The following is a 14,216-nucleotide window of genomic DNA, read 5'->3' as shown; positions in this document are numbered from 1 at the left end:
ACTGTACTTGCAAAGGGAATGGGAGGCTGCCAGCCAGAAAGTCAGAAAGCCACGAAAAGGAAGTCTGTTACTGGAATCTGCTGGAAGACCACCTTTAGGGAAGGAGAAATCCTGGTCCTGAAAACCAGCTGACAATCCAACACTCACTGCTTCTTTCTAGAGTGGGTTTTTCCTCTTCTGCATGCACCTTTACTGCCTTTTTTTCATTTTTTTCCCCTCCTGTTTTCTTTTCAGTCAGAGGACTTGTTGCTCCATTCCACCCAACCCACCTCCAGCTCACTCCCAGCCTGAGCCTGCCTGTGGCCACCTCCTGAGCCGCTCCTGCCCCAACCCCAGCCTGCAAACGTGTGGGCTGCTCAGCTCACGGCTCTGCCCGACCCGCTGCAGGCAGGAGGGTCACTGCTGCCACTGACACGCGGATTTGCAAATCCTCCAACCCCCTTCAACGCTGCCAGCTACCGAGCCGGTCAGAGCAGGAGGGATGCCATCAGATCAGAGCAGGAAGGATGCTATTGGGTAGGTTTTGCAGCAACAACTGCTCTTTTCTCTCCATTTTCCTCTTCTTTTGCCTTCTTCCCTGCTCTGGCACAGGGAGCAGCTCCTCTCTGCCAGCAGGGTGTCTCACAGCACCAGCCTGTGGGAACAGGGGGAACTACAGCAAAAGGTCACGCAAAACCGACACACATCATCAACCGGGGACTTGCTCGCACCGATTTGTCCTTTGCACGCACACAGCAATAGCTGCCTGTTATGTATTTATTTGTGCGTGTGTGAAGGTGTACAAGGGACAAGACACAAGGTGTGGCTACGGCCCTTCCTCTATAACATGGTTTGTCCAACCAGGGCAAAGCAGTCATCCTAAGGCAGAAGCAAATATATTTAAAAAGTGAGGCCAGGGCAGCAAATGATCTGTAACATTTGCTCAGCTAGGCAGAAACAAAAGCCAGGCTTGGACTATTTGCTATACACAGCAAATTAGTGTTCAGCAACTCCTTTTTTGGAGGCTGAAGGGGGAAAGGTTTTCCTTGATACTTGACTTGTTAAAATATTGCCAACTCTGCAGAAAGAACTTACTCCCGATGGACACGGTACTGCTGTTAGACTGATGAGTTTAACAGCCTGCCAGACACAGAGGGTAAAGGCCCTGAATAAATCACAACAAATGGAAATACTGTTAGCAGTTTCATAATTTAATGAAAAAGTACTTGTAAAAAGGGGACATCTGAAAAAGACCGAGTCCTTCTTGGAAAATTGAATATATATATATTTATATATATAAAACAAAATGCAAAAACACACACAAAAAAACCTGACAAATAAGGTTAAGAGGTAATACTTCAAACAGTTAGCCACCGAACACACAATAAAAACTAGCAAATGCACTTTGGGGACAATACTTGAGAACTACATAACCAAGGGCTCCTTCATATATCTATTAAAATCATGTAAAAATTAGCAAAACCATTGCTCAGACTGGAAACAACTGAATTAATAAGCCCAGAAGAGCAGAAATGCTGAGTTTTGCTGAAGCACCAATTTCCCTCCCTTCTGCCATAGGCTTCCGGCCACAAAATAACACGAACACTTTCCTGATCTCCCAGATAAGTGTTCCAAATAAAGTTTTGTAAAATTTCATGACCAGCTAGAGAGGATTACTAATAAATATTGAAGGAGAACTAAGAGAATCAGAACCGGAATACAAATTAACAGACATTTTGTTTGCTTATTCTGAATGACCCATGGCTTAGAACACAAAGCATTTCCCATTAAAATAAAATATGTGGAAACCTAAAATGCTACTGCATATTTACACCAAAAGAAATAATTTTTAAGATACAGCTCTAGAAAGATCAATTACACAAATATACATAAAATCAAGAAGTGAAAAAAAAAATTAAGATGCATGAAGAAAATAGAGCAGAATTGCCAAGTATACTCTTTTTAAAATTTCACTACTGAAAAGTCCTCCAGCCCCTGACTTGCTAGTTCTATTGCAACGAGGGAGATTTCAAAATTTAAACCTAAAAATGATGTTGCCATTTCCCAAGCTAAAAGCAATAAATAATGATAATGAAGAAAAACAGGTCGTCATTTGGATTCTGCATAGTCATCTTCACGCTGGGTGGGGAACACCTTTTGTTTCTACACAAAATGAACGCCCCAACAGAAGGAAGCGGTATGATGTACCCTATATAACATACGGCCCATTTCAGCCAGCAACGGAGGGACAGGGGAATGTTGCCTATTTATGCAATGTACAGCATTTCAGAGAAAAACAGTGCAGTTACTTTTTTGATCAACACAACACCATCTGGAAAAGGAGAAGTTTGTTTGCATTCAAACGAAAATCCCCTGTCATTGAAATGAGCAGAAAAAGGATTCCCCTCCCCTCTCACTTCCTCAGTGCTGGCTGAAATTTAATCACAACTGCTAATTTTAAAGGACATACAAAAAAGAGTTAGTTTGGGAAACAGCAACTGATCCAGAGGTTGAAAAGCAGCTTAAGAAAATAATAAATTTCCAGCAATTAAAAAAAAAATACTCCAAATGATGACTGGCTAAAATTTTACAGACCTAGATGCCAGAAATAAGGCTCCAGTGCCTGTATTTGGGCAACTAGGGTTGAAAATTCATGCCTGCATAAAAAGTTCAGACAAAATTATTTCTAATTCAGTTTATTTTTAAAAATACCAGGTACACACACCTCTGGACATGAAATCTCAGTTTCAAGAGGAACCTGGCATCACCGGTGATTGCCTATATTTAAGTGTCAAATAGCATTTTTCTTTGAAGTAGTACATCTACTTTTGTAAACACTATCCACAAAATTAGCCATCTGTACTTGTTAGCTGGGTAAAATATTTACAAGTGCATCCCACAACAAGCAACTATGTACAGAGATTAAAAAAAACTGAAGTACTAGAAGTTGTATATTTACAAAATAAGCAAGTTATTGTGAAGAGAAACACAACCTTCAGCAAGAGCAGGAACGGGCAGGGGGGTGGGGGGAGAGGGGACATGTCTAGAGGTCAGCAAGTTTGGCAGCGCCAGTGACGGCTGCTTCCACCCTCCGCAAGGAGCCCGCAAACGCAGCCGCAGTTCAAAGCCTCCTGCAGGAGAGGGTCGTCACTTAGTAGTCACTTTGGGCCTGATCCAGCAGAGCACACCGGCATGTGCTCGGAGATCTGAGCACAAACGTTCCCACGGTGTGTGTGAGGGGAAAACCAGCAGGACTTTTTTCACGTGCTTCACTTCCTAACACATCCACGAGTGCCTTGCTGGATCACAGCCATACTGCAGGTGCTGCAGGACTGCAGTTTCAGTGTCTCCGTTTGCAGTCTCTTTTCAACGCATCAGAGCGATGCGAGGGCTTCTAGAATGCCTGTCTACCACCACAAGACTGACATACCGTAAACACGCTGCTTCCCACGTAAGGTGGCAAGGGGGAAGCAGTTTCCTGAATTTACACAAAGATTAACTGCTTTGTGCTCTCCCAGATATTACCCTCTAATCAAACATATCAATTTCCACAAGACTTTGCAATAACTCAGTTAACCTCGTGAAGACTGCAAGCCAATTCACAGTTGAACAAAACTACTCTGATTTCTCTCCCCTCCCCCCATCCCCTACTGCAACTCTTCCTAATGTAGGTCCTGGACTATTTTCTGGAACCGTTTGATGCTGAGCTTTGCACTGGTACACTGGAATACATAAAGGCTGAGTTACCCCGTGGGGGCTTCTAATCACCTTTGTACAGTACCGTGAGAAATCATATTCTTTTTGTTCCTATTGTGACAATCTCTTCCAAAGTCCTTATTTGGGCTTTCTCTCTCCGAGCTACTTCGTCTTAACCTCACTTGCTCTTTGTTTTCATCGCTTTCTGCTTCAGAGTCACTCAGCTCTAAGTCAGGACAGTACCCATCGTTGTCCTGGTACGGAGCACCTTCAAGCGTCTGCTTGCTCCACAAGCGATCTTTTGTTGCGAGTCTTCTCGTTGGCTTTTCACAGCACCGGAGATCTTCCGTGGTCCTCACCAGACTGTTGGTAGCCTCTTTAAAGGACCGGCTAAAATGTTCTATGGTAGATTTTCTGAAACCGCTTTGGCTGGCCAAGTGAGCTGTGAGCACGGACTCTTGTTCGTAGGGCGTCTGGCTGGAACTGTCTCTCTGGTTCACATCTCCAGCCCTGCCCATCAAACCATTGGACTTGGCCACCAGCCTCAAGTTCTCCTGCTGCACCCGCCCGTTCCCAATGGAAGACTGTCCATGCAAAGCAGCCTGGAGCGCCAAGGGCTTCCCGGACGGCTGACCCCGGTGAAACTCCGGCATCTGCGTGGGGCCAGGATCCTTGGCCTCGCTCCGAGGCTTGCCGATCCCTGCCAGCAACCCGTTACTTCTGCTGTCGTGCTGATACCTGGAGTAAGACTTCGCTTTAATTTCAAACGCTTCCTTTGACATGGGCACGCTCCGTTTGCTGTAAACACTGCTGTTGTTGTCAGGAGAGAGCGGTCTGTTGCCAGGCTTCAGCGAGTTATTTTTGCAATCTCCTAGTGCTGATTTGGGCATTTTTAACTTCAGGGTGATCCTGGGAGGTGGGTAGAACAGTGTGTTCTCTAGTGCACTTGTCAGGGTATGGCCTACAGGAGAAAGAGATGAGGGGGCAGAAGAAAAAAAGGCTTTTTTAAAAGAAGGCAATTGTTTTGTTATCTGTAGCAAGTTTTATAGTCCATTAGAAGATCACTCAACAGTAAGATGCATTTGCAAACAATTAGCGTGAAATTATTTTAAGACATTAAAGAAGTTGGAATAATGAAAACTGCTCCAAATTATCCACCATTTCAGAATTTAGGTAAGCATTTTAGCATTTCCATTAAAAACAACAATGTGCCCTTTTTACAGGGCTTTAAGCCAGTGAATTGAACCAGCTTTGAGATATGACTGAAGTAGTTCCAAAGCAGCTATAAAAAAGATTCATATTCAGTTTTGGATGGAGAAAAAACAATGCTTCAAACTGAGTTTCAGTTTGGACTTAGTTCAACCCTCTCTGCTTTGTACTATAAAATTCTCTATGCTTTAGAAGTCTTTTCACCCCAAGATATTACTCTTTATAATACCATATGCATATAGTATCATTGTGAAGTAGCTATGAAGCTATTCTAATAAGCATTAAAAAAGCACTTTGTGTTTGTAAAGAGGTAAAACAAATTCAACAGACATTTCTAATAAAATGCATTTACACAAACCGAAGCGGTTTAGAGTACTGCTGTATCCACAAAGTACTAGTCTGATTTAAAACAGTTTAGAAAAACCATCTTGTTGGTACTAATGAAACCTATCCATGTTTCAGGGGTAGATAAAAAAAAGCACAAAGACTTCACTCTGAATTGGTCATGAAAGACATAATATATATCTTGAAAGAACAAAGAGATCTTAATTTCACATTGAAGAAATTGCTGCCTTCCCTCAGAAAAAAAAAAAAAGTAATTGCACTGTAATATACACTCTTCCTCTTTCTAATGTTGTCTTCCTTATTTTAAGACAGTCGCCATAAAAATGAAGGGCAGAAGTGGGTTTTGATACATCAGCATTCCTAACCAGTTACTGCTCACTATTAAAAACCAGAGTACTTAAACTCTGATTGAAGGAAGGAGAGTAACCACAGATGGCAGGCTAAGAAACGCCTCTTCGTGCTGCTCATCAATCATGCAAGGCAACAACAGAGGATCCCTATCAGTCTCTCTTCTCTTTTGCCTGAAGGAATGACTACTGACAGCAAACAAAAACCCTTCTCAGCTGGAGAGACAAGCAGCAGCACAGAGCTTGCTGTGGGGAAATGGTACCAGCAGCCATGGAAGTGAAAAACTAGAGATGACCAGTGACTCGTTTCTGCTATCTGGATGCAATAGGGATTGATAAGTAAGAGACATTTACCAGAAACAGCCATAAAACAAAGAAATACCCAAGTAAATATTTTAAGAGATTAAAGCATTTTGTGTGTTGCCACTTCCGCTGCGTACTTGAAAAGTTTAACGCAGATCTACAATGTTAAAAACGCTAAGGAGGAACATAAAGAGAACACACTTTTTACTTTAAATATAGATAGAATTTGTAAATATTTTACATTTATATGATTACCTGCAGCAATTTCCTGATTAATGAGCTGGACTTGCAAATTGAAGACCTGTTCATGTACTTTACTGTGAGACAACTTCAGTTTCTCTCTCCTGCTTACCATGTAGCAGAGATTTCTTACCTAAGGAGGAATAACAGGAGACTTAAAAGGCAATAAGAAAATAAACCCTGACATAGTTAAAGAAGGTGCATTAACAACAGAATTAAATCAACATTATGTGCAAAATCCCTTGGTAATGTTTTGTGAATATTACTGAACATACATAACTATGAATTAAAAAAAACTGGAATTTTTTTAATTGTCAATTTAATGAATGCCTTGAGTATATTCTGCAAGACAGCAGAATATATTTTCATCTGTAGGAACAGAGAACGAACACAAAATTCCAAGCAAAAGAAAAGTAAGTAATTTCTAAGACTTGCTTGTCTGTGAGCCTGCTTCCAATACGTATGATGCAGGGGATGTTACTGCAGGCAGTACTGAATTCTCCCAGAATTTCCCAGCAAAGTGTTTCATTGAATGTTTTAGCAGCTAAACTATGGTTGTTTCCCCTAAAATTATGGCAACATTATAAAGTAATACTTCTTACAAAGGTAACCAAGAGAGCTAGCAGGTTTGGACCAAGACCAACGTGCAGAGCACCTCTAAAAGAGCACTCTGGCTTCTTGCACAAAGTATGCATGTTGGCTGACTCATTTAGCAGTTTACTTTCTGACTACATTGCATTGACCCAGGAGGTTCAACAAGGCCAAGTGCCAGGTCCTGCACCTGGGTCAGGGCAGCCCCCGGTATCAATACAGGCTGGGGGATGAAGGGATTGAGAGCAGCTCTGCCGAGAAGGACTTGAGGGTAGAAGGGGATGAAAGACTGGACACAAGCCGGCAATGGGGCTGGTATACATGACCTTTAAAGGTCTCTTCCAACCCAAACTGTTCTGTGAGTCTATGGTTCTATGATTCAGTTCCACAAAATTCTGCTTTCACTATTTGTTTGAAATCACAACAATATTTCCACCTTATGTAATGAGAACAGAAGACGCACTGAAAGTTCTTGATAAACACTTAAAAGAACTTTCAGAACACAGACACAGCATAGGGGCTGGTTGAAAGACATTTGCCAAGCATAATTCCGACAGCACTCAAGTCCATCTGTTCAGAACTGGAACCTCTCTCCCCAGAAAGGAAATTCCAAGATTTCCAAAAATCTTGTGGCACAGGAAATTCAGATATTTTGAGACAGCTGTTTCAAAGTATACAGTAAAGAATCACAGAATCATTTAGCTTGGAAAAGACCTATAAGATCATCGAGTCCTACTATAAACCTAAGATTGCCAAGTCCATCACTAAACCATGTCCCTAAGAACGTCATCTACACATCTCTTAAACACCTCCAGGGATGGTGACTCCACCACTTCCCAGGACAGCCTGTTCCAATGCCTGACAACCCTTACCATGAAGAAGTTCTTCCTAATATCCAAGCTAAACCTCTCCTGGTACAATCTGAGGCCATTTTCTCTCATCCTATCACTTGTTACCTGGGAGAAGAGACCAACCCCCTCCATGCTACAACCTCCTTTCAGGTGCTTGCAGAGAGTGATAAGGTCTCCCCTCGGCCTCCTTTTCTCCAGGCTAAACAGCCCCAGTTCCCTCAACTGCTTCTCATCAGACATGTGCTCTAGAATCCTCACCAGCTACATCGCCCTTCTTTGAACTCTCTCCAGCAAATCAATGTCTTTCTTGCAGTGAGGGGCCCAAAACTGAACACAGGATTCAAGGTGCAGCCTCACCAGTGCTGATTACAGTGGCACAATCACTTCTCTGGTCCTGCTGACCACACTAATCCTGATACAAGCCAGGATCCTGTTCGCCTCTTTGGCCGCCTGGGCACACTGCTGGCTCATGTTCAGCTGGCTGTCAATCGACACCCCCAGGTCCTTTTCTGCCAGGCAGCCTTATAGCCACTCTTCCCTGAGTCTGTAGTGCTGCATGGGGTTGTTATGTACCTCCACTCCAAATAAATACATGAATTTTAATAAAATTTGATACAAATCAAGCACTCATCAATCAAAACCGAAAAGCTTGAAATGGCTTATTGAAAGAAAAATTCAACCCAAATACCAGACCTCGATTTGAGCCATGTTATGGTCTTTTTTTTTTTTTTTTAATAATGGTCCCTATCCAAACGTCCTGGAAAAGGAGATCTGGGCTTGATTATGACTATATTCAAGGCAACAGTTAGACTGATAAGTGCAAATCTCAGCTCTAACACTCATCTCCCTTATTTTCATTCTGTTCTCTCCCCAATATTGTTTTCCCTTTTCTTACATTATTTTCTCTCCCATTTTTCCTTCCCCTCTTCTCCAGTGTCTCATTTCCATATCACATTTAGCACACCTACTTTTTTTTTGTTTGTTACATTTTTTTACATAGCTGCTGGAAAAAGGCACGATGTGTGCCTTCCTAAGAAATTCCTGCTCTGTATTTTGCTGAAGGACTCCATCTTTTTGCACTATCAGCTAGTTGGCAATCTGATAAGAACCCCTGACAGGAAGATAATTTCCTTTTTCTCCTCAGTAAAGCCACAAGCAGTGGCAGACCCAGTGGGTTATTTTCAGACCACTAATAACCCGTAGCACCTAGAGCAGCTGCGTGCAGTGAAAGCATCTGGGTCAACAGGGCAACGAGCGATTCAGTCTGCCTGCTACCTGGCACACCAACGTGCTGGTGAGAAAGAGAGGTGAGTAAGACTCCTGAATCAGATATGGCATGAGCACAGGCCAGCATTCTTCTTCTGCATGCGTGGAGCCAAAAAGTCACCATGGAAGTTAACCAGCTAGGGCTTCACGTACTTGCCTTCAAACAATGAGGGTGAGAAGCTCTGCTTCAATATCTTTTTAGGATTCTCTAAAAGCTTAACGCACACTCACCAAAGAATACTTACTGCTTTACCTACGTAACTTGATTTTTCCCAACCCAGAACTAGCTAGTATTTAACATTCTATCATAACTGTTACAAAACACTTTTTAAAGTACAAATCAGGAGTCCCTGTATCCCAAGAAAGGAGGTAGAAGATTAAGAATTTGTTAAGCCTGCCCCATTCCTTCACTGCTTACACTTACACTCGTTTAACAAAAGTAACAATTTTTGTTGTTGAATCCGTATCACTAGCAACTACTATGGTTGGGTCAAACAAATTTACTCAACTTTTTTAAACATGTACTCAGTTGAAGTTAAAATCGGACAGTCAATTAGTAAATGCATCAAGTGTGCATAGAAACATCCATCTTAAAACACATAAAGGAATAACCTCTAAGCAAGTCAGGAAGCACTCCTTTCACATTGAATCCCCCACTGGACTCAGAAGGGACAGTTCCTCAAAGTCTCTGTAGTGGGCAATGCAGCATACCAAAAGGCTAGAGTTGAAGGCCTTACTTTTAAAAATTATTATTTTTTAAAAAATCACCTGCCTGTGCTTCCCCCATTCCCACTTTCATCATGATCAAAGACCTTTCTCACCTGCAAATAGTTTTGAAAACTTCACCAATTAAACTCTTACCCTTTCTAGGTCCTGCCTCAAATGCATGAACATCCTCATGCGAGTATGAATACTATCTTCTTTTGGCTGCACCAAGCCATTTTCTTCATCCTCCTTGGGAGGAAACAATGGTTTGTTAAAGTTACTTTTTCGCTTTAATTTCCAGTAATTGTAGATGAAGTCTACGGCAAGTTTAGGAAGGCCCAGTTCTGCTGCAACATCCTCCACTTTAACTAGTGAGTAGAACTCTTCTTCCAGCTCTCGGAGTTTCTGGGCTCGCAAACTGGTTTTCTCACTCTCCGTTTGCTTCTGGTCTGGCACGCTCTTGGGGTGCTCATCAACATCAGGCAGTGAATTCTGTTTGTTCTTGCTGTGCTTTAGACAATATGACTTGAACTTGACCTCATCCCCATCATCCAGGATAGTCTTCATCTCTAAGCTATGCTCAAAGGCACAGGTGACATGAAAGGCAGTGATACAGCTTTTCACAGAGCACTACAGACAAAACAGAACAAAATACCTCAGTGACAAACCGCAGCAACAACCCCCCCAAAAAGGACAGAATTATCCTAGTTACATGAAAGTCCGTCCCTACAAAAACGTATTTCCTAAGCACCCTTAAAAATATCTGCTGATCTCTTTGAAGCTGATATCACTCGATTTAGTGTTTTCTCATTTGTGAACAGTGTTCAACAGAAGAATCTTTCTATCTATCTCTGACCCACGTAGCAGCAGTCCTTACACATCTCAGCCTTACTCAAAAGAAGGCAACTGACCCCTAAATTCCTGTGGAAGTGAACTAATTTGATAGCAACCAGCTATGAAGAAGTAGGCATCTATCCAATGGTCATCTGCATTGTAAAGCATCTCTGAACACAGGAAGAACAAAAAGCAAAACCAAAATTGCCCAGCTCACACAGACTCAAGATTTACCACAGGACAAGCACATACCTGAATGCAAGCACCAGTTTTCAGTTTGCATAAACTACACACTAGGGCCCATCGACTTGGGGGAATGTGAGACACCTTTGTGATTGGCTCCATCCTTTCCGGGCAAGCAATGCTAACCTATAAAAAAAAAAACAGCACGGAAAGCAGTTATCAAGGCAATGAAAACAAGCTCTCCATTAGTACCAGAAGAAATGCGACCACACATTTATCTCAGCGAGATCTCCATGTGCTCTTACTTCTTAGCAAGGGACTTTAAAAGAACCCACATGAAAACAATATTGTGGGATACTACTAGTCTAACCTAGTGGCTAGAAGTTGCAGTTCTTCAGAACACTTGAGGCATCTACAGCATGCCTTGTCATGACCCGGCTGTAGTAAATGATGCTTAAGTTTATTTTCTTTCCATTCTGGTGTTTATTTTTTGTGTGTATGTTGCTTTGGTTTTGTGTCTGTGTGTTTTTTGGGTTGGTTGGGGTTTTCTGGTTGGTTGGTTTGGTTTTGTTTTTCTGTGCTGCTTTAACAGGTCTAACTTAAAAACTACCATAATACAAGTCCCTCAGAACAAAATAAGAACACTTACTCATACTTACCTGAAAAGTTCCTTCTTTAAGATCCACAGATCTCCTACAATAGCTACGTCTGCCAGCTCACAATTTGGGCGGAACCAGATCTGTAAGTCAGCAGCCAGGGAAACCGTCGCTTCCCAGCTCTGCCTCTCCACTGAGCATTCCCAATGCAAGAGGTGATTCTAATACACTTTCCTAACTACAGATTGTAACAAGTGTAATTTGAGAAAGAATACAACAAACTTCTCCTACTGCAAAGCACAGTATATTCTCTTGTGCCAGTTTTCACATACTTAAGTCTGGATGATACATTTGCTGCTGGTAGACCAGATTATGGATATTAATACTAAAAGAAAAAAATTCAGATAAGCACAGGATACCTTTTCCTATTATTTGTTATGCTAAAGTCCACACGTCCATTGTGCCAGAGATTTCTCAGCTGCCTGCTGTCCATACCAAGAAAAAAGGACTATCCTCCATAATGTGGACACCAGGACAAATGATCTCTGTAGACACCCCTGAGCCACTCTTGACAGACAGGATTTATTCAAGGGCAGCAATAAAAAGTTGGTCAGCTCTGAAAGACCAATATGCAGAACTGGGCTACTATGAGAACTGCACACAGCAGATGATTTCAGTGAGATAACCGTTCTGTCTCAAGAACACCAGTCTCCAAAAGCTTGGATTTTGATGCTTACACAGCACTTCCTGAATTTAGCAGCTCTGGAGAGCTACCTGCCTGAAACCAAAATACGATGCTGATTCTAGCCAGGAAGATCTCCATGCTTTCTATGAACAATTCACCTGAACAGAGCAGAGCTGTATTTCCAGAGGTGGGATACATGCCTCTTCTCAAAGGGGTCAGATGTAAGAGTTCAAAGAAAGAAGGTTCGCCTTGGTCATGCTCTGTGAGGCCAGAAGAAAAGCTGATTCCGTAAGAAATCAGTTAAGGCTGATATTTGAACAAGCTTTTTTTTTTTTTTCCCTAGAAGAGTTTAAGAGCATTATGCTACAGTAGTTTCCATAGATTGCCTTCATAATAAGACTCTCCTAGGGAAATCCAGTTTTAAAGAATTAGTTTAACACGTGATAATTAAACCGTTGACTTTACAAGAGCCAGCAGCCTAAGCTGAATTTCCTAGTTTCCTTTTTTGGGGTACATCAACAATCACTTGATGCACATCTTCATTTTTAAACCTGCTTAGTCCCTGAGTAGGAAAGGCTTTGCTTCAGCAGACCTCCTCTGCGAGGTAGACTTATCCAAAGATGATAGTGCTATCAAGACTGAGGGTCGTAATTGCTACACTCAAGCTGAGTATTTTTGCTACTCTCTTCTTATCACTGCATAGCTCTAGGGATCATTTAAGTAAGTGGAAAATACAGCTTTGCAAGACATTACTTGGTTCATCATTTCCACATTTTAAAAAGTTCGTCAGCAGTTCATGAATTAATGACATAAATGGACTCTACTAAGATTTATATTTGTCATAGTATTTCACCCTCTGGTCCCTTAACTGCAAGCCACATCTTCTGGAATATACTGAAGTCAACGTGCTGCATGGCATTTCAAGAAGTCTTCATCAAGAAGATGCTTCAGAGATGGTCCACGTTTTACCAGACAAGAAGGAGAACAGGCAGGTAATAAGTGATGTCCTCATCATCCTCATCAGGTAGGGATAAGGTAGAATTTAATCTGATGTGGCCTGCCTATAAATTGGTGGGAAGGTGACAAAGGTGTCCTTGAAACATTTGAATGTTTCCACAAAATAACGTCCAGTGTTCTTAAATATAATCAAATGTCGCTTTCTTGCTTCCAAAACGAAACAGCCTTTCATCAGCCTAACGTGACCTTGCTCAAAACAGAGCCGGTTACAAGTTGCACAGGTATTTCTGAAACAATACCATACAAAGATTGACCGCAATTCTCATCCCAGTTACTGCTACGCTGAAAGCCAAGACTTCTTTTGGGAATTAATGGATTATATCAACCTGTCACATTGTCTATATTCCTTTCAAAAATAAACCAGAATCTTCAGTGATTACCTTATGGACACTGTGCAGTACCAGCTTTCTAACACACTTCCCAGCAGGAGCTGGGAATTGACACAGACCTTCTCTCCCTGTCCCTCTCTGCCCCTTTCAATGCTCTCCCTGCTCCTTCCCAGAGGGGACTCACAAGGTCAGGAAACATTTATGTTGGAAATACTGTCCATTCAGCTTGTAACACTGTCTGTTTATACTACCCCACTTTGTAAAAGCACAAAGCAGCACTCACAGAGTCAGGTGCTGTTTATTTATACTGGCCTCATGCTGCCTGTATGTTTCTCATATTCAAAGAATCAAGGCAAAGTCTGTTTGAACTTTGCTGCTCACAAGGGATCCAGAGAGCAAAGAGGGCAACCTTTTAATTCCCCAAAACCTCCCGTCCCAAGGCAGAAATGATCCATCTGCTGTCACATGTAGCTATTTAGTCTGTTAGTTCTTCACCCTGTATCAGGTTACATTTTGACTGCTGTGCACTGAAGAAATTTAAGGGTGGGAGAGGGTGAAAACAAGAGCCTGTTGAAGCCTCTTCTCTGTGACTCTTGTGCACATGAGCTGCCATTTTGATTGTCACCCTGCTGCTCCCTCTGTTAACTTGCCACCAGCAGCTGCACAAGGATGGGAAGGGAAGCCACAGAGAATCAATTTGATACCATTCCAGTTGTAGCATGGAGAAATAACCTTCTGCTTCAGCTAATACCACACTGATTGAGGGAGGACACAACAGTAATGGGTTAGCTAAGGCAGAGAAAGACCATGAATTTCAGAACAGTTGATATAAGTTTTCTGGCCTCAGTGTCTCCTTTTCTTAAAAAAAAAAAAAAGTCTTTTAAGAAAATGTGAAAGAGACTACACTTTAACACTAAAAGACGATAAAGGCAGAAGAATAAAAGGATATATACCAATGAAGAATATGTTTCGTAAAGTAAAAATCTTCAAATGACCCAATCACAAGAAAGCCTTTTGACAGCATTAGCTCACAAGGAAGG

General features: G+C 41.9%; 1 protein-coding gene across 7 annotated transcripts in view; it reads right to left on the bottom strand.

The window, feature by feature from the left end:
- Positions 1-1,169: 1,169 nt before the first annotated feature.
- JADE3 (jade family PHD finger 3) overlaps positions 1,170-14,216 on the bottom strand; it is a 73,622-nt gene continuing 60,575 nt past the window's right edge. For all 7 annotated transcript variants that reach the window (XM_082069668.1, XM_082069671.1, XM_082069669.1 and 4 more), the window contains 4 exons: positions 10,619-10,735; positions 9,689-10,162; positions 6,135-6,252; positions 1,170-4,636 (listed from right to left, as the gene is read on the bottom strand). In XM_082069668.1, coding sequence (XP_081925794.1) covers positions 3,744-4,636; positions 6,135-6,252; positions 9,689-10,162; positions 10,619-10,735 — 1,602 coding nt within the window. In that variant the 3' untranslated portion in view covers positions 1,170-3,743. The remainder of the gene's footprint in view (positions 4,637-6,134; positions 6,253-9,688; positions 10,163-10,618; positions 10,736-14,216) is intronic.

This window comes from Streptopelia decaocto (genome assembly GCF_964273445.1).
Source record: "Streptopelia decaocto genome assembly, chromosome: 1".
Lineage (NCBI taxonomy): Eukaryota > Metazoa > Chordata > Aves > Columbiformes > Columbidae > Streptopelia > Streptopelia decaocto.
Note: the sequence above shows the minus strand (reverse complement) of the source record. Positions and strands in the feature narration are given on the sequence as shown.